General features: G+C 40.5%; 1 protein-coding gene across 2 annotated transcripts in view; it reads left to right on the forward strand.

Annotated features, from left to right (window-relative positions):
* LOC138976244 (uncharacterized) overlaps nucleotides 1–20,265 on the forward strand; it is a 197,598-nt gene that overhangs the window by 144,225 nt on the left and 33,108 nt on the right. The window contains exons 2-4 of one of the 2 annotated variants that reach the window (XM_070349075.1): nucleotides 8,330–8,608; nucleotides 10,470–10,763; nucleotides 14,813–15,023. In XM_070349075.1, coding sequence (XP_070205176.1) covers nucleotides 8,330–8,608; nucleotides 10,470–10,763; nucleotides 14,813–15,001 — 762 coding nt within the window. In that variant the 3' untranslated portion in view covers nucleotides 15,002–15,023. The remainder of the gene's footprint in view (nucleotides 1–8,329; nucleotides 8,609–10,469; nucleotides 10,764–14,812; nucleotides 15,024–20,265) is intronic. The other variant, XM_070349076.1, reaches the window with a different exon arrangement.

The raw sequence follows: 20,265 nt of genomic DNA on the forward strand, positions 1-20,265 counted from the left end.
TTGGGTAAAAATGGGAAAAGCAGCTTCGACATTTAAACACTGCTACTAAAAAATCCTCTAACAATGCATACTGCTTTACAATATAAAATATGCATTTATGTATAAATAGGAATTTGAAAAGGTTCTTATGATAAAAACTAACTAGCGAACGACGAAGAAGAAGAAGAATAAAACTATCAATGTCAATGTATAACAAGTCATTCAACGTAAATGGCTAAAGAACAACAACAAAGCAATGATGATAAAACAGTTATACTCAATGGCTAATAACGAGGCAGAACTAAATAGTATCAACACAAGATTAAAACAAAACATATTCCTGGAGACACATTTATACATGTATCAAATAATCAATATACAAAATACAGGTACTCTAAGTTTTTGTCACATCTCTTTGTCACGTCAAGGGTATCCTTATTTTGACGGCGTTCAAGTGACCCCTGTAAATACATCTTCTTATAGCATAGAAAGTTTGAATAAAATGACACAGGAATAAATGTTTGAGTTGGGGTATGAAAATGGGTGCAATAATATTTTTGCACAGTTTAGATGCTGACAGTTTTCACAGGCATGCAAGCACATTTGCAGAGAGCAGTGCCTTGCAGTCCTTCTTTGCAGCATTTGCAGCGTTTTTTTGTACACCTCTTCTTGCAGGCACACTTCATCAGTTCTCGGCACACGCTGGATACCTCTTGAAAGCTCGTCCAGAATGACTCAAACTTTCAAGCCTTGAACTGCCAGCCCACAGAGTTGGGTAGTCTAATAGGTTCTTTCTTTCTTTCTTTATTTGGTGTTTAACGTCGTTTTCAACCATCCAAGGTTATATCGCGACGGGGAAAGGGGGGAGATGGGATAGGGGAAAGGGGGGAGATGGGATAGGGGAAAGGGGGGAGATGGGATAGAGCCACTTGTTAATTGTTTCTTGTTCACAAAAGCACTAATAAAAAAATTGCCCCAGGGGCTTGCAACGTAGTACAATATATGACCTTACTGGGAGAATGCAAGTTTCCAGTACAAAGGACTTAACATATCTTACATACTGCTTGACTAAAATCTTAACAAACATTGACTATATTCTATACAAGAAACACTTAACAAGGGTAAAAGGAGAAACAGAACCGTTAGTCGCCTCTTACGACATGCTGGGTAGCATCGGGTAAATTCTTTCTCGTCCCAACCAATATGGGACTCCCCCTAACCCGCGGGGGGTGTCTAATAGGTAGATGGCTCTTCTCAGTCATGTCCTGCAGCAGCACCTCACTTGTAATGGGATTATGGTCAATTTGGCAGCTCTTTTTACTGAAGAGTTACCGTCTAGCACTGTTCACACCCAGTGCGTTGCTGGTTTTGTCCTACAGATGTACACCAAAAAGCTCTTGTGCTGCCCTGTCAGTGGTACTCAGCTTACAAAGAGGAGCAGACAACCTGAAGAAAGGTTGAGTGACGTCTTCAAATGCTTGCCATACTTCCCAAGCCTTCTGTTTCCCCAATACCATTGAAGAACGACATAGTGTCACAGCCTGTAAGGCTATGTAAAATGGGCAGACAGGGTGACTTCTCTTGGCCAATGGCTTTGGCAATGTGGCGATACACTTCACGAGCAGAAAAAAACCGCAACACAGCTGGAATGAGAAGCAGACTGTCTGGCCTCCTCTACATCCATGGTGCAGGAAATCAGCCTGGGGTACCCTTCACACAAAAGATGAAAAGTGACATTTTTATTTGAATGTATTTGAATAATGTTTACTATCTCAGAGAGTCGGTCAAAGCCGGGGTAGCAAGCCTTCACACAACAGAACAAAATGAAAGAAAATTTTATTTCATGAATTCGTATAATTCTTACTGTTTCAGGTTTAAAAAAACACAGTTTCCAATGACTCAACTGATTCTGGAATCTTTCTGACCGCTACATTTATTCGCTTCCAACAGTCGCTAACAGAATGTTGACCATAGTGAGGGTACGGTAAACCCACCAAATTCACAGAGGTCGCTTACAAATGTGCAAACATGTTCCAATTATGAAAATAAAAAAAGCTTACTGTTAAGCTGGACAGGATGTACTTGGTAACAAACCTTGATAGTACCAGTGAAATCAGCTCCCTTCTGTGGCACCGGTATAATTGCTCATACTATATTCACGCAGAACGCTTGTTCCCATGAACCGGCATGTGGTGTAACTCTTGTATATCCTGTAAAAATAAAATTCACACCAATGCACGGTCAACTTAAAAATAAAATAAGCAAAAGGATGAGAAACAAGCAACAAACCAAAATTGTAAAACTAGAGCGGTACCGTAACCTCTTCATTTTTCAAAACCACTTATCTCATTTGATTAGCATAGTACACTGTATGCTTTTGTCTGTTACCTACCGTCTTTGAAAGTTTGATCACAACACTGTAAAGACATGGGGAGTGGTGTTTTTATCTCCAGCTGGTCATCCTACTATTTGGGCTACCCTCACTCAGTTTTTGACTCTACCCCTCCCCACCTCAGCCGTTTAGAGACTTATGGAAGTCCTTAACGTAGGCAGGACTATTTATCATGCCATGAACAATCTCTTTCTCATCGCCTTTTATTCAAAGTTCGTTTAATCTGTTTAAAATCACCAGCGTGGCGCTCATGATTTCCTTACTTGTAATCAACAGATAGATCTAGATCTATCAGTATCAAAATCCAGCTAATGAGCTATTCAGTGCAAGATAAAACAAAGTCTCTGCATTTCAGCGCTTCACCCGATGAATGCCAGACCCCAGGGGGAGAATTAAACATTAAAATGATGTGACATTGGTGAATGAATGCGTATTCTTGAAAACTTACCTTCAGAAACGTTGTTTTCGCTCAAATCAAAACACGCAATGTTACGGAGGCCGCCATCTTGAATGTTTATGCTGCGGATATAAAAAATTCTAAAAACGATCAAATTAAATACCAGAACACAAAAATACCCATAAGAGTATTTATTTCATGCATGTGTTATCAGCAGACAAATGCTGGTGCATGGTGAACCATTGAATTTTACATTTGCTGAGTTGGGAATATTTACTGCTGAGCGCTTTTAGTACGAACTTCGTCTGCTGTAAATACAAGCCTTTTATTCACTATCAAAAACAAAAAAAACCTGATTTCTGAAGTGGCTCTGTATCTGAAATCCCTTAAATAATTATAAGGAACAATATCACAAACTATGATGTTTGTTGCAAGATGTGAATGATTGATTAGTGCGTCTGCAACATACGAGCCCCACTAGAATGCGTCTCGCAGTCGCCAAATAATGCGTTCCAACTGCGAAAGACGCACTCGATACGCGCGCGTTTTTGCAAATCGAAATCAGTGCGTGACGAATTCGTTTTCCCTCAGATAACGAAGACCATACGCGCCCCCAGCGCACACTTATGCAACATGAAGACTAAGTATGCGCTCTCACGCAGACGTCACGATTGCTTCACGCACTCACGCAGGTAACACAACTACTTTACGCACTCTCCACGCAGATGTTACAATTGCTTTACGCACTGTGCTCGATCCACGCATATGTCACAATTGTTTTACGCACTCCCACGAAGTTGACACGACTACTTTACGCACTCTCACAACTACCTTACGCAATCTCACGCAGTCGACACCTCCACTTTACAAAATCTCACGCAGGCCACAAAATTGCTTTACACATTACACACTCTCACTTAAACAAACAAAATAATTTGCAGTCCACAACATTTTATAAATGAAAACAAAGGTCAAGTGTTTATTTGATCAAAAATAATGTTAACCGTAACAAACTTTCCAATAATTGGAAAAAAAACATTGTATAAAAATGAAGGACATTTGACCCTGACATATGGCTGTGAACCTTAGGCACATATTTAAGCATGAACAAGCAACTTGGTCAACCTGGAAAATACCCAATACATAGAATAAAGCTTCAGTTTTCAACATTATCAAATAGGCTTCAAGATGACCAAAAGAAAGGATAACTAGAACAAAACTGATAAAAAGCAGTCCAGCACATGCAGTGCAGACTGAATTGCACCCGTAGAAGGCCAATGTGAAAACACTTTTGCTCATGTGTAATACATATCAGCAACATAACCTCTGCTGTACTTAAACAAAAATGTTTGATGTGAAGCAGATAAACACTTAACAACATCAGTTTGGAGTTTTGACCGGATGCTGATTTTGGGGTTTTTAACCACTAATTTTTGTTGCAGCATAAGCTTCTTTCTTTTTTACATTTAGTCAAGTTTTGACTAAATGTTTTAACATAGAGGGGGAATCGAATGTGTAGAGCGATTCAGACCAAACTACCGGACCGATCTTTATGAAATTTTACATGAGAGTTCTTGGGAATGATATCTGAAAGATAACTGAAATCTATATGAACACCCATAACAAACAGATAAAACCATGAACAAAATTCAGATTAAACAAAAAAATGTAAACTAAAGTAACTTTGAAACTGATTATCTACTCAAAATAAAGGCTGATGTTTAATGGTTACATACAATTTGTTCTCAGCATTTTTTCATTTTATTACATTTAGTCAAGTTTTGACTAAATGTTTTAACATAGAGGGGGAATCGAAACGAGGGTCGTGGTGTATGTGTGTGTGTGTGTGTGTGTGTGTGTGTGTGTGTGTGTGTTTGTGTGTGTGTGTATGTGTGTGTGTGTGTGTGTGTGTGTGTGTGTTTGTGTGTGTGTGTGTGTGTGTGTGTGTGTGTATATGTATACATGTGTGTGTGTGTGTGCGCGTAGACCAAACTACCGGACCGATCTTTATGAAATTTTACATGAGAGTTCCTGGGAATGATATCCCCGAAAAATTTTTTCTTGTTTTCGATAAATACCTTTGATGACGTCATATCCGGCTTTTTGTAAAAGTTGAGGCGGCACTGTCACACCCTCATTTTTCAATCAAATCGATTGAAATTTTGGCCAAGCAATCTTCGACGAAGGCCGGACTTCGGTATTGCATTTCAGCTTGGTGGCTTAAAAATTAATTAATGACTTTGGTCATTACAAATCTGAAAATTGTAAAAAAAAAAAAAAATTTTTTTAAAGCGATCCAAATTTACGTTTACCTTATTTTTCATCATTTTCTGATTTCAAAAACATATAAATATGTTATATTTGGATTAAAAACAAGCTCTGAAAATTAAAAATATAACAATTATGATCAAAATTAAATTTTCGAAATCAATTTAAAAACACTTTAATCTTATTCCTTGTCGGTTCCTGATTCCAAAAACGTATAGATATGATATGTTTGGATTAAAAACACGCTCAGAAAGTTAAAACGAAGAGGTACTGAAAAGCGTGCTATCCTTCTCAGCGCAACTACTACCCCGCTCTTCTTGTCAATTTCACTGCCTTTGCCACGAGCGGTGGACTGACGATGCTACGAGTATACGGTCTTGCTGAAAAATTGCATTGCGTTCAGTTTCATTCTGTGAGTTCGACAGCTTGATGAAATGTTGTATTTTCGCCTTACGCGACTTGTTTAAAACCATTAAATAGCACAAACATTGTACACATGAAAAAATCCGTTTACGTTCGTAGCTACTCGGAAATAGCCTTCGGGATTGAAAGCCCGTAACTGACGTGTGAAAACAAATTTCGCCACCCGGCTTCAGTCGGGTCGACGGAGAGGGGAGAGATGAAAGACACAGGAATAAAGGATGCCATGTCGGTAATTTTCAGCTGCTATTGTCTGGTGTTCGTGGATACATAGAGAATACTACATGGCTTGCTGTGTCGCACCAGATTTACACGAGTTTTTTTTTTAATATTGAACTGCGAGCGAAAGCGAGCTGTTCACTATTTGAAAAAACAACGTGTAAATCTGCTACGAAATAGCAAGCCATGTAGTATTCTGTTTATCCTACATACTGTACTTACGTGTATTTTACTGAAAATGTCCTGCAGTCGAGGCAGCTAAATTGAAGACGCTTGTTATGGAACCTCGGTCTCTTCTAAAGCCTCGTGCAATCTATTACGTCAAAGCAAAGAAACGTCACTCTGAAAGTGTGGCGTGACATGTTAGTTCTAAAGATTCATCGAGGGTAATTAGCGAGCGCAGTTTTTGGCTCACGTGCGTGCGTGCGTGCGTATGTATGTGTGTATGTCTGTGGTAGAAACTTTAACATTTGAATACATCACATTATGGCGTAAGAGGGTTAGACGTCACGCGAAGGAATTACTGAAAGTCACGGTCATTGTTATTTTGAGCGGGCCGAGACTAGTTTTTTCTTCGAAATCGGCCATTGGCAGTCGTGTCCTTGTAAGTAGACTACACATGCAGACAGACAGATCTAGATCTAGTGTCTCGCTTTCTTGCACAGTGTCACCTATGCTTACTGTGTGTGTGTGTGTGTATGTGTGACGGAGTCGTTGAGTTTGTGTTACTGTTTGTCGATTTCTTACGTGAGCCTTGATTGAAGGCTTCGCCTCTTGTTTTTTCTATAATGACGTTTGTCTCGGTGACTTTGGCATCATAAGCAGTGGAAAAACAGGTCCTTGCCAGACTTGCTTGACATGACCTCATTTACATGATATACACACGTGTGATTTGAACGATTATTATATCTCACGGGTGTCTTTCCCACGTATGTAGGATAAAGAGCAAGACGTGTAAAAAAAATATGTGGGAGCATAGGTCTTGACGAATACTTAGCGGCTTTACGCATATGTGCAGAGCCTACACACAGTGTAACCTCAAACATGCTGGTCTTGACGCGTGGGAATTGTTCAGCGTAATAGGCATAATATACCTGCGCAGATTCAGCAGCACAGACGACGCACGGCCTATTATTTATGCCGCGTTAGGTATTATGACGAGCACTTGGCCTGTTTTCCTTTCATGCAACGTGTAGCCGGCTGGGATAATCTGCAGTGCGTCGTCAGTCCTGCTGAAGTTACACAATGTATGTGAGTGGAGCTCCTAACGCTACGACTGATATTGTAAGTCTGTGCGTATGACAGCGTGTCGAAGAAACAAAACTTCTTACAAATCTTTCTGAAGACCCTCAAACGCCGCTGTTGAAACGAAGTACTGTACCCTGAACAATGTATGTGTTCTGCGCGAACTTAGAATCCGGTTTCATTCTAGAATGGACCGGGTCCAGGTTGGAATTCTAACCCTGCGCAAGTACAGGGGTGCCATTCTAGAATGAAACCCTTGTTGCTGGTCCATTCTAGAATCGGCCGTGCGCAAGGTTGGAATTTGGGTCCAAGTTGGAATAGTCATTTCAGTTAGACTATCACACAGCCAAAGCCACAAATGTGGATTTTCTGTTTGTTTTTGTTTTTTGTGTGTTTGGTTGGGTTTTTTTTCTCGGGTTTTTTACACTTTACTCAAAGACATCGTGAATTGGGATTGTGATGTTCTGAAAGTGATTACGATTTTGAGAGACACTCAGCACTGATCGCTACGAACGGAAATTTCCGGACTGACAGTGTTTTGCCGATCTCGCTTGTAACTTTTAATCTTATTCATATACATGAAGTTGGTCTTCTGAATTGTGAAGATATAATGTCAACTTTTTTTTAAACCTGTGACAACAGCTCTATAACTCACTCTGTCCTTCTGTTGGTCTGTCTGTCGGTTAGTCGGTCTGACCGTCTGTCTGTCTGTCTGTCAAAAAAATTGTCAAAAAACCGGACATTTCCGAGAGGGAGACAGCGCTGACATTGCAAGCGGCCGCAACCGGCTCTCATCACAAAAACAACTGCCCTGCAAACATTACCCCCTTGCTATGGTCTGCCTTTGTTTATTGCGTACTCAGGAGTGTCAACTTTCTTGACATGACATGACATCGCAAGATCGCCAAAGGATTTTTTTCAGGGGTAGACAAATCAGCCCCATTTTATCAAAGGGAAGGTGCAGGTGGAGATAATTCAAGGGAAGACAACTCTGTCTTATCTACAAACATTACGGCCCCCTTTATTCAAGGGTTTCATTCTAGAATGGCACCCCTGTACTTGCGCAGGGTTAGAATTCCAACCTGGACCCGGTCCATTCTAGAATGAAACCGGATTCTAAGTTCGCGCAGAACATATGCTTTATATTCTAAGTTACAGCGCCTACACACGAGGAACAAAAAGCGCGATAGTTTTGTGTTTTAAGTCGATTCCTTCCGTTGACCTTGCATTGATTTTCAAGGGACATAACTACTTACTGGACTGTTCACGAAGCGAGTTCATTTAGGACACTGAGCTTGTATTTTAGGATTTTAGGATTTTAAAAGTTCCAAAAAATAGAGTAAATTTTCTTTGTTAAACTTGATCAATTAACGACTTAAAGTGTCCGCTTCCCTCACGTGTTGTTTCAGAAATTCGTAACGCTACGCTGCAGCGGGCAATCCTCTGGCCCGCCCAACGTCGTAAACTTCGACCACCGTTTCCTGTCCACCGGGAAATGGAGTCCCACTAATGGCCATGATGATTATATGACAATCAGCAAGAGTGGGATTTACTGGTTGGCTGCAAGACCCCACTGTGACAACGATGAAGTCAGTCTGGACGTTGGAACCGGACTCTTCAACGTCTTCTGTGACGGTGACAAAGCCCTCTCCGCATCTGGAGCATTCTACTTGCAAGAAGGAAAAAAAGTAAGTTTGAACTTTCTTTCTTTCTTTCTTTATTTGGTGTTTAACGTCGTTTTCAACCATTCAAGGTAAGTTTGAACGGGAGTGCTGGTTGGAAAGAAGGGTTAGGACGGGGGGGGGGGGGGGGGGGGGGGGGGGGGGGAGCAGCTTTGAGTGTCGCTTATTTATTTCGTTATTTATTCACTTACATAGTTTTTAGTGACTACATGTTTTCAGATAGGAATCCTTTCCTCCCGATCCCATTCCTTGTTTTTCATTCATTCATTCATTCACGTATTGCTATCTTAAGGCTAAAGGAAACAATTCAGCTCTCCGCCTCAGATCTAGTATTTGGTGTATTATATATAATATATATATATCCGAGGAGGGTCTGATTTCCCCAATAGGGCTGTCTGTGAAGAGACACATGTTTTAATTCCTCTCTATTTTGCTCTGCTAAGAGATTTTAACAAATCTCAGAAGACTTTCAATTGTTTCTTTCACATTTTCTGTATACAGGGTGGTCCACTAAACGTGCCCTATTTTCTTGTTGATCTCATTTTTGACTGCGAAGAGAGATTTAGAAAATGTCTCCGCAAAACAGTAGCAGAATCATGGCAAATGATGTCTTGCACATTTGGTTGAAATTGGTTTGTCCTTAGTAGTTGGTAATCTGCTCTACCCAAGGTCTTCTTCGTACAAGAACTGCTGCAACACGAACGTTGAAATTGTCCATGACTCGTCCAATCATGTCAGCTGTCAGCTTTTATGCGCCTGATTTCCCTTCTAATGTCGTCTTACAGAGCTGCCAGGGTCTAGGAATTGTTGCCGTATATTCTGTCCTGGGTACTCCCACAGAAAGTAGTCGGGTGGGTTGCGATCAGGGGAGTAAGGTGGCCAAGGGAAGTCAGTGCGTCGTGAAATGAGCCTATCGCCAGAAAAGAGGAGGCTGGAAAGAGAATAACTGGATAGTGTGTTGCTGTAAGTTTATTGTTTCGTTATTTTGTTAGAATGTGTTGTATTTGGTGTTTAAATAGTATGGTTTTATTCATAGCTGAAATGTATTGCGCGGAGAGCATATTAATTTTACTTAGGTTCGCGCTATATAAGCTGTCATTATTAGTATTATTATTACCCAATATTGACGGACTGTGTGATGATATCTTCTGCTATGGTCTGTTGAGACAGTGATATCAAAATCGAGACCGGAGGTCGAGATTTTGATATCACTGTCGAAACAGATCAATAGCAGAAGATATCATCACACAGTCAGTCAATGTTAGATATATATTGCTAATTCTCTGGACATTTTGTATTTACTGTAAAGAAATTACAAAAGTATTTGTCTCAGTTTTGGCTGTTCCATATCCCTCCCTCTGATTATTGTATTTTTTTGTTCACTCTTTTCTTGTACTTTTCAGTATTTCAAAATGTCTTTTCTTTTAAAAAATCTTTAGTCACTTGCTCAACTAAATTCTGGGATCATTACATTTTCATGTATATTAGTTTGTTTTTAAATGAAGATGTGTTTTTGTTTTTGAAATGGGGAAGCAATAATTAAAGAGGTCGTCGATGTCGTCGATATCACTTTTGCGCTGAGCTCAGTTTTGCCCAATTGACCAATGGAAATCCACGTAACATATGAAATAGCAATATTATGAGTTGAATTGTGCGGGGGGGGGGGGGGGGGTGGTTTTACCTCATGTTACCATTTGACCAGATCTAAGTTAGTGAGCCGAACTGTGTTTACGAAAATGACTGTGCTTGTAAGCGAGCAGCTTAACCTTCAAAAATTGAGCATACGTAGGCCAACAGCATTCATTCATTAAAAAATGTTCTGAGCTCACTCACCCATTCCTGGGATAATCATGCACTTAATTCACAGCTCAAAGTAACCTTCAAGTCCGGGAGGTCCCTGGGAAACGGCACCTCCTTCTCCTTCGTATACCTAGAAGGCAACGAGCAAAAGTACATCAAACATACCGATCACCTAGCCTTTACCGCCTGGACGGACCACGTTGGCGTACAGTCCAAGAATGCTACGCTCAGCTTCAACAAAAAAAAGACCACCGACTACGGTTCTCTCTACAACTCTGCACGGCGTACATGGACCATCCCCACGACTGGTAACTACATCGTGTCTATGCGAGGAGACCCTGATGGCACCAACACCCTGAAGGTGAAAACTGAAAGATTAGTTTTGTTCCAAATACCATTGTCCCGACTACGAGCAACTCTGTGTGTGTGTGTGTGTGTGTGTGTGTGTGTGTGTGTGTGTGTATGTGTGTGCGTGTATGTGCGTGTATGTGCGTGTGTGTGTGTGTGTGTGTGTGCGTGTGTGTGTGCTCTAGCTCGTGTGTACTGTGTGCGTGTCAATTGATTGTGGTTAACCAGGAGTGTCCTTTGGGTCGGCCCTTCGGCCAATCGCCGATATTTTTTTGCTTTGGCCGAAACTTTCATGTCCCTATCGGACAAATGTCCGAAGAGTATTCGCCCAAATCGGCCAAAGTTTGTCCAGTTTATTGTATTGGTCAGCCAAAGTTTGTCCAGTTTTTGTATTGGTCAGGCTTTGATTGCTAAAACTGCTGCTGATGCACTTAGTCAACTGACTGACGTTTATTTCCTTCGCGAATGCCAAAAACGAAACATCAATGTTTTGAACGGAAGCCATTGCCAAAAAATATAGATGCCAGAGTGACCACAATCTCAGCGTTTGCGTTCGCCGGTTCGCGATAGTTTATCAGTCAGTCATTGCTTTCGATTTGGATTTGAACATCATGTCACAACCGACAAATAAAAAAACTAATTGGCCAAGGTTTGCTACCCTTCGCCAAGGTAAGTGATCCCGGACAAAATGACAGGAACACCGCGAATGTGGACAGTGTCAGTGTGAGTGGTAGTAGTGTTGTCGAGTCGATCGAAGCAGACGACATAGCAGACGATAGTCACCGCGAATCGAAATCTGCTGAGCCAGAGAATGAAAAACGTCCTCCAAATCGTGGTTTCCAAGCAAAATGGCTCACCCTACACGGTTTTTTATTGATGTTTTACCAGTCATGTTTCCCAAGGCTTGTCAAGATTAGCACAAGATTGGAAGAGTTTTACTTTCAAGAAATTAAAGTTAAAGGTTTGAAGAAAAATGCAGAGAACTGATGTTGTCAAATCAGCAAAGCTGATTGTTTCATTTGCAGTAAGCAACATATAATCCGGCGGGGGGGGGGGGGGGGGGGGGTGTTGCAGGGGTTAAGGACCAGCCCCCCCCCCCCCCCCACCAAAAAAAAAAAAAAAAAAAAACTATGTGTCTGCGAATTTTATTTTTTGTTTCTGTCTGTAAAGCTGGGGGAAGAGTTGATTGTTTAATTGTCACAGTATGCGACATGTCTTCCTTCTAACCATACTATATGATGTCGGCAGCAGATATCAGTGAATATAAATTGCCATTATTTAATACTAACGTTAAAAGAAATAATGAGTGGCTGCTGACACCAGTTGATCTTGTTTAAAATCAAGGATAAGCCACACATTGTTTATAAAATAGCTAAAATTCTTCAGCTTCAGGGTGGCTTTGCCCCCCAGACCCCCCAACGGGACCCTGGACCCCAGGTTGTACCCCCTCTCCCCCCCCCCTCTGGCTTAACTGCTCCGCCCCTGTAATCTGTGTTCCTAAGACAATGCTTGTATGTATTGGTGTTCCCCTCTTGAGTCTTGTGCTTCAATGTTGCGGTGACTTTGTATGAGCCAAAATAATAGCCAAAGTGTATGTGTGTGTGTGTGTGTGTGTGTGTGTGTATGTGTGTGTGTGTGTGTTTGTATGTGTGTGTGTGTGTGTGTGTGTGTGTGTGTGTGTGTGTGTGTGTGTGTGTGTGTGTGTGTGTGATTTGATTGTACATATTTTGTCCATGGTGCATACAGCAGTGCAACAGCACTTTTAATGTATGCTTGTGTATTCGCTTATTGCATTGATGTCTATTGTCCCATATTTTGATGCGACATTTACTGCACGGTGTGCTGATTTGTATATATATATATCTCCCCTCCCGCACCCAGCCATTGTAAAGCGCTTTGAGCTGTGGAGAAGCGCTTTATAAATGTTCTATTGTCATTATTTAAATTACTGAGACATCACATTTTTTATGTCATGTTATCTTTCATTCTGAGCACATGTTTAGGGTAAACATGACATTAACAGCTATTACGAGCTAGTCGTGTGACAGAGAGTTTTCTTGCACACGAGACTGTAGATGTTTCACGACGGCTTTAGCCGGAGTGAAACAGCAGCAGTCGAGTGTGCAAGAAAACTCTCTGTCACACGACTAGCTCGTAATGGCGATTATGTCTCACAGCTTCAACAGAGGAGAGAACAAACACGTTTTGCGTACTCACGCTTGATAAACCTAAACACAGGAGCAGCCATTGTGGAGAGATCTACTTTTTGACGAAAGTGACCGAACAACTATAAATGACGTCTCGGAATATGTGAATGACGTCAGAGTCATCGTCACAGTCTGTATCTTTTGAAGCATCGCAATCTTCATGACGTCTTTTTGTGTCTGCATCCGCGAAATGTTTGTTTTTTCCGGGATCTTTGTCATCTATGTTCACAACTCTGTCCTTATAGTGTCAGACTAACAGGCCTCCTGAGCGAGCCACTTTCCAAGGGCAGCTAAATTCGCGTATGGAAACAGTACTGTCGTCTGGGATGCCGTTTTCAGTATTCTGAGCGTTGAAGAATTTGTAAAGAGAAGAAACGATAACAGCAGAAGAAATAAAAGTCGTGTGTGCAATTTGGGTTTTTTGGAGGGACGATTTCGAGTTTGAATCCGTTCTTGCACATGCTCCAAAGCGCGTAACATACAATCTTGCACACGTTTGCTTTAGTAGTGGCAAAGAAGGAAAGCGTGTGACATTAACAGCTATTGTGTTTTCAGCGTAGCAATAGGGCCCGATATTTAGACGAGACAAGTATAATGCCGACGAGTCGAAGACGAGTCGCATTATACTTGTTCGAGTCTAAATATCGGACCCTATTGCTACGATGAAAACACAATAGCGTTTATATAGCTATTCTGACATTAAATTCTGTGTTAAAATCATGTTTTTGTCAGCAACAAGGACCAGAATGGTCCATGTCGTTGATTGCAGACGACGGTTCCCTTTCTGCATGAAGCCACGGAAATAACCGAACATTGTAAAAACCCACGGACATGTATTACGGAGAAAACTCAAGATAACCGGATGCTTAGCATTACGTCAATATCTTAGGAATCATATGACGTTATGACGTATCATGCTTGCCTACGTAGATTGTATGTTCGAAAGTCTGACTTCTGTTGGGAATTCGCGTGGTGAAGACTGCGGTAAATCTGTAGATGATAAGAGAACAAGGATTGTCTCAGAAGAAACGATGAAATGCTTCAGACCGGTAACTTCATTTCAACATTGCACTACACAATGGACGTTCTATGTGACAGGAGAGTTTGCTGATTTTGTGTTAAACATTGGTGATTGGAGAGATCGTCTGCAAAAATCAGAGATAGGTCGCTTCAGATTGCAGCTTCTGGAAATTTGCAAGGTTTGCTGCCAGTTAAAGAACTGGATTTTACACGTAATGTATGTCATGTACAGTAAGCAACAACAAAAACACACACAAAGCAAATGGCATCGTCTGTCGACTAGCCACAGACACAAGCCTGGCGAGGTATGCGTGTACTTTATACACGTGGAAGAAACCGGAACCATGCGTCTTTGTTATTGCCGATATCGTTTGGATATCGGCAAAAATGGCCAACTTTCGTAGCGTTATGCTTTGATGATCGGAAAAGGGATGTGTGAGACCATCCAATCACAGCCCCCGAATCCCCCCACGTGTCCATCAGAATAGCTATATATCTATATATTTTTTTATTAATTCAGGAGAAGATCATTTTTTAACCTTATTCTGAAAATTCGATTATAATGACAAATTTAATGAGCAAACTAGTTAACTAATGTTAAGTTTTCAAGCTGAAATGCAATTCCATAGCCCGGACTTCGTCGAAGATTGCTTTACCAAACTGTCAATCAATTTGGTTGAAAAATAGGGGTGTGACAGTACCTCCTCAACTTTTACAAAAAACCCTGATATGTGCGAGTGAGTATGTGGGAGAGAGGCGATTTGTCCTCCGCGGGGGGTATGCATGCAGTGCCTTGGCATTGCACTTCTACTTTATCATTATTATTGTTATTAAGGTAACTTGCTACAAGAACAACAACACGTACGTGTCCACTTGGTACAACGAACACGGCACCAAGAGCGGCCAGACCGGGATCTTCCAGTTCACCAAGGACGACACGCTGTGGATGGCCAATGACCTCGGGAGCTACGTGGGCGAGGAGACCTTCATGTCCATCACTCTGATGTGGGTAGCGCCCGAGTGAGAGCCACGCCGCGCTGTATCAGGTGCGCTTGTCAGCATCATTAATCATCATTGTCGTCGTCGTCATTCCCAGACCCAGAGGTCTCGGTTATGCGGAGGCATTTGGCTGTGTGAACGGTGACATTCCGGAACTAGTTTTGTTGTGAAATACGTCATCAGTTTGTGTACACAGAAAGTTGTGACATCCGTCACCCTATGGGAGGGGCGAAGGCAACATTGTTGTTCATCTGTAGAAAGTTATGACGGCTTACTAGTGCCAAAACCTCATAATTGTAATTATCAAGGAATAGTAATTTTCCCTTGATAATTACCATTTTCACGTGTTTATTACTAATTTTCCCGGAAAAATTACTAATTTTCCCGGAATAATTACTAACTTTCACCTGTTAATTACTAATTTTTAGTTTTGGCTCACTTCCTGACGGATTGCTAGTGCCAAAACTAAAAATTAGTAATTTTCCCGTGAAAATGAGTAACTAACAGGTGAAAACAGTAACTGACAGCGTTAATTAGTCATTATCACGTGATAATGGGTAACCCCAGGTTTTGGCACTAGTAAGCCGTCATAGGAATTACTAGTGCCAAAACCTCATAATTGTAATTATCAAGGGAAAATTACTAATTTTCCCTTGATAATTACCATTTTCACGTGTTAATTACTAATTTTCCCGGGAAAATTACTAACTTTCACCTGTTAATTACTAATTTTTAGTTTTGGCTCACTTTCTGGCGGATTGCTAGTGCCAAAACTAAAATTTAGTCATTTTCCCGTTAAAATTACTAATTATCCCGTGAAAATGAGTAACTAACGAGTGAAAACAGTAACTGACAGCGTTAATTAGTAATTATCACGTGATAATGGGTAACACCAGGCACTAGTAAGCCGTCATAGAAAGTTGTGAAATCCGTCATCCTATGGGAGGGGTGAAGGCAAAATTGGTCATCACTGAGTTTGTGTAACACAGGAAGTTGTGAAATACGTCACCCTATGGGAGGTGTGACGGCAAAATTGTTCAACAAAAACATCAAAGGTCGATTTGTGCAGGGTCAACCGCAACAAACTCAAACCGAGCCATTCATACTTACTTGTATTTGAGTGACTTATATACCGACATTTTTATTTCTTATTTTCAGCACAGGTGTAGGACAAATCATGAACCAAAATGTTATTTATTTTCTAATTTAACATTTTATTTACAAATGTGACCATGTTCTTTTAAACAAACAGTGATATTAAACATTGTTATGTTAAAAAAAAAAGAAAAAAGAAAAAAAGCTTTTGTGCACAAATCAGAAAATACATTGTACATTTTACCTACAGGCCAAACCGTGAGTTTCTGTGGCAAAGCCCGACCGAGGAAATTGCACTGGTTTTATTTTTAGTTCAGTGGGAAATTGTCAAGAACAGGCGCTTGCATTTGGATGTGTCCAATAATAGTAGGTTTGGTTGTGATCAATCAGAATAATGTAGGCAGGGATGTCGTTAGGCGTCGGACATCGGACATATAACGATGAAAATCCCCAAATGTCCGATTCACATTGCCGCATGTCGGTCAGATGTCCTATCGTTTTAGCCTGAGCGTGGTCATTGTCCGATATGTACTCCATTCCTTCGGACAGCGCGATATTCGTTAATTTTCATTTCAAGATACAAATCTTCTAAAAGACCGAACGGTCTCGTGTTCAGCTGACACTGAAGTAGCCAGTGCCGAGTGCGGATCTTTTCTTTTGTTGGGAATTCCCGAACCGTTTTGGTATAACCGTCTTGGTGCAGCGCACTGATCTAAACTGAATAGTGGATTATTTTTTAGATCAGTGCATGCTACAGGAGTACGGGAGACAACTCCAACTGACTAAATTTGTCATCTGCTTGTGTGTTCGATACGAGACGAAGCACTGAATTATGCCGCTGAAAAAAAAACCCTAAAGCCTGCAAAAGATCAGCATTAGATCAAACCGATCAACTTTTATCCAAATCATGCAGTTTGTAATCAAAGTAAGAGCTCTAAAGTTGTTCATGTTGGTTTCTTTTTTGTGGTTTTTTTGAAAGTGAAACTAAACAAATACAACATATTGAAGTATTTACTATATTATGTGGCAGGTTTCACGGTATTGAGACATTCTATTGACTGCACAATGTGCTCTGATTTCTAACTTGCTGAACCAATTTTCTCAGTTTTTTTTTTATATGTGTGGAGGGATGCTCTCAAACATCAAAACAGAGTCTCTTCTCATGATTTGACTTCTTGTTTATTAGTTCTACCTCGGACCAACCTGTAAAGATTATAATAGAATAATAAGTACTACGAACTACAATGATATATTCGAGCATGCTAAGTATTACAAAAATTACCAAAAGCAGTTTCAAGTTTTCTCCCTAAAAAGAGAATACAATCAACAACAAAATGACAATAGATCAAGGAATCATGGTAAATCAACAAATAAACCTTGATTACGTGAACAACAAACTGTAAATAGGTAACCGCATAGATTACACACACACAATGTCAAACATAGAAAACAGACACAATATTGCAAATGTGAGAGTAATTAAAAGGAGAAAACATAACTAAGAAAGACGTACAAAATAATAGCATTACTGCAAACAGGTTAACAAACACCAAGAAAACAACTTCGTTTGCAGTTATCTTTCTTGAAATCAAAAGCAAGATTATCTCACACACCTCAGGACAATTTCCTGTCGGTCACGGTCGACATCTCCTGTGTGAACAGCTCGCTCAGGCTACACCATGCTGACTGTAAACAAATACCTTGTCTACTCAGTGACTCATTCCACAAATACAAGTACAATGTCTAATCAGAGGGGAAAAGGGTATTTATTATCATCATCGCCTGTGTGTATACCTAAACATTTTAATCGGTTCCGCCTCCTAATTGAGCGTGATAAGGAGAAGGGGGAAGGAACGAAGGACAAGGGAAGAGGAAGGAAGGGAAGGGGGGATACTCTTGAACAATTAATCAGCTACAGCGCGGTACATTCCGAGGTACCTGTCAAGACTCTGGCGCACGCGCGCTGTGCGTTTACTGCCCGACCCTAGCAGACACAGGGGAAGGGAAAGGGGGAAAAGGAAAATAGGGCCACGCCGTGGGCGCTGTTCTCACTTATTCATTAAAAACAGAATTGTATTCGTAATAGGGAAAACTCATCTAATGCAACTGATTTGGACCTTAGTGTAACTTCCATACAATTCATACAACTCGCTATCATATAATTCGACACACGTTTTTATCTAACAATCACAAGCAATAAAATAGCTATCCGTAACCTATCAGACCACTTTTCATAATAAAACAATTCTAAACAATATCTTTACACAATCAAACTAGAAAAATGCAAAATATCCGTGAACAACTATCAAACATACATTTCTTAAATCCTGATTACGTTTAATAAAGAGACTCAATAATTCTTTCAACACAAAATTCAATATTTCGCAATTATAAAACTAAGAATGCATCCAGAATACATACTTTTAAACTAACAACAAAACATCTATACAATCTCAAATAAAATGTAAACGTACCTTCTTGTGCAGGACACAATTAAGTTACAAATTCACCTCTGGGAACAGAGTTAGCAAAAACGTCTTATGGTTTCGGAGTCAGGAAAACAAAGAAAGATATTCGCGCCACAAACGAGGATATCAGGAACAAATTACCTATCAAGTTAATACGCCTAAAACATAGTCCCTTCATTCCACAGAGAATTCCCAATTTCTCTTCAAAAACAAACTATAAAAATATATGTATCAAAACGTTACATAACTGATGCAGCCTATTATTCTCTTCAACCCTTATGAACAATGTGAATTTAAACAATACAATAATCATTATCAATACGCCATGCATATTCATGAGCATTAGTCCTTTTTGCTGATTCTACAAGTCTCTTAAATAATGATGCCAGAGAAACCAACGACCTCTGCACGGGAAACTCCCAGGCACCTGCGATATCTCACGTGCGAGAACTAACTAGCGTTGACAGCGATAAGCACCGTGCGTGAGAAAAAGGATGCGAAACCATGAAAAGTCTCTTGCAAGGAATGGCACTAGTGACTACGCTTAGACCGACCATAAAACAACATTGTCCAGTACAAGAATTAGAGACAAAGAAACGGAGAGAGAGAGACAGAGAGACAGAGAGACAGACAGACAGACAGACAGACAGACAGACAGACAGATAATCTCATCCTGTTACAATCTCTCCCGCTACAATTCATGGTCCCCATGAATAAAACAAAGCTGGGTTACATTTCAACCAAAGCGAAAAAAATACAAAACGGTCATTTACGAGCAAAACATCATTACTGTTCGAGTCAAAATAATGTACAGAAGCAATACCTTACATAAAAAAAAGTACATTTCGTCAAAAAAATTCATGTCGCGTTTAGCAACGAACATAACATCAGAACACTTCCCGTGTTCGTTAGCATGGCGCTGGCCATGCAACTTCCCACTTAGTCAACGGTTGAAACTTCATCGGGATTTAACCAATAAGCACAAAAAGTCCCATTTACGGGTTACTTCTAATACTGACAATGAAGAGTTTGTTTAACCAATCAAACAACCGTACCATTCTCAATGACAGTCGAGTCATTTTCATCTGGCAACAATTAATAGGCACGTAACTCGAGCTTTACGCTACTGGTACGAAACGGAGTCTTTTCTGACTTCTCGCTTGTCAACCACGGAACAAATATGCTTTTTACCAGAACACCACTTTCAACAAGACTTCGCCCGCGAATACAAAACATGATCGACATGAAGACTTCCCAGTCCTCAGAGACAAAAAAATCCAATGTCTCTTAGAATCATCAATTGCAATACAAAAACCAAAATAAATATAGGTTACACACTCCGAGTTCTGAATATCGTGCATATTTTCCCTAGGGTCGATTTTCAGGTATTACCGAGCCTCTGGCGAGGTAATACCTGTAAATCGACCCGAGGGAAAATATGCACGATATTCAGGACGAGGTGTGTAAGCTTTTTATCCCATTACTCCGACGTTTTCATTAAAAAACCTAACTTTTTGACACAAACTTTGCGAGTGCCTGTTTACTGCTCATCAAACCTTCTGCCACCGAAAATCGTGTCATGATATTCATGTGCGAAACGAGTCCCCTTTTGTCTTTTTGTTTCCAGGATTTGAATGCATTTGATACTGTGCAGTTACTGGCTGGTTTCAGTCGGTTACCCGAGCTGGCATTCGTCACAACTGCGAAAGACCGCATTCTGATAATC

This window comes from Littorina saxatilis, linkage group LG9 (assembly GCF_037325665.1).
Source record: "Littorina saxatilis isolate snail1 linkage group LG9, US_GU_Lsax_2.0, whole genome shotgun sequence".
In the NCBI taxonomy this organism is placed as follows: domain Eukaryota; kingdom Metazoa; phylum Mollusca; class Gastropoda; order Littorinimorpha; family Littorinidae; genus Littorina; species Littorina saxatilis.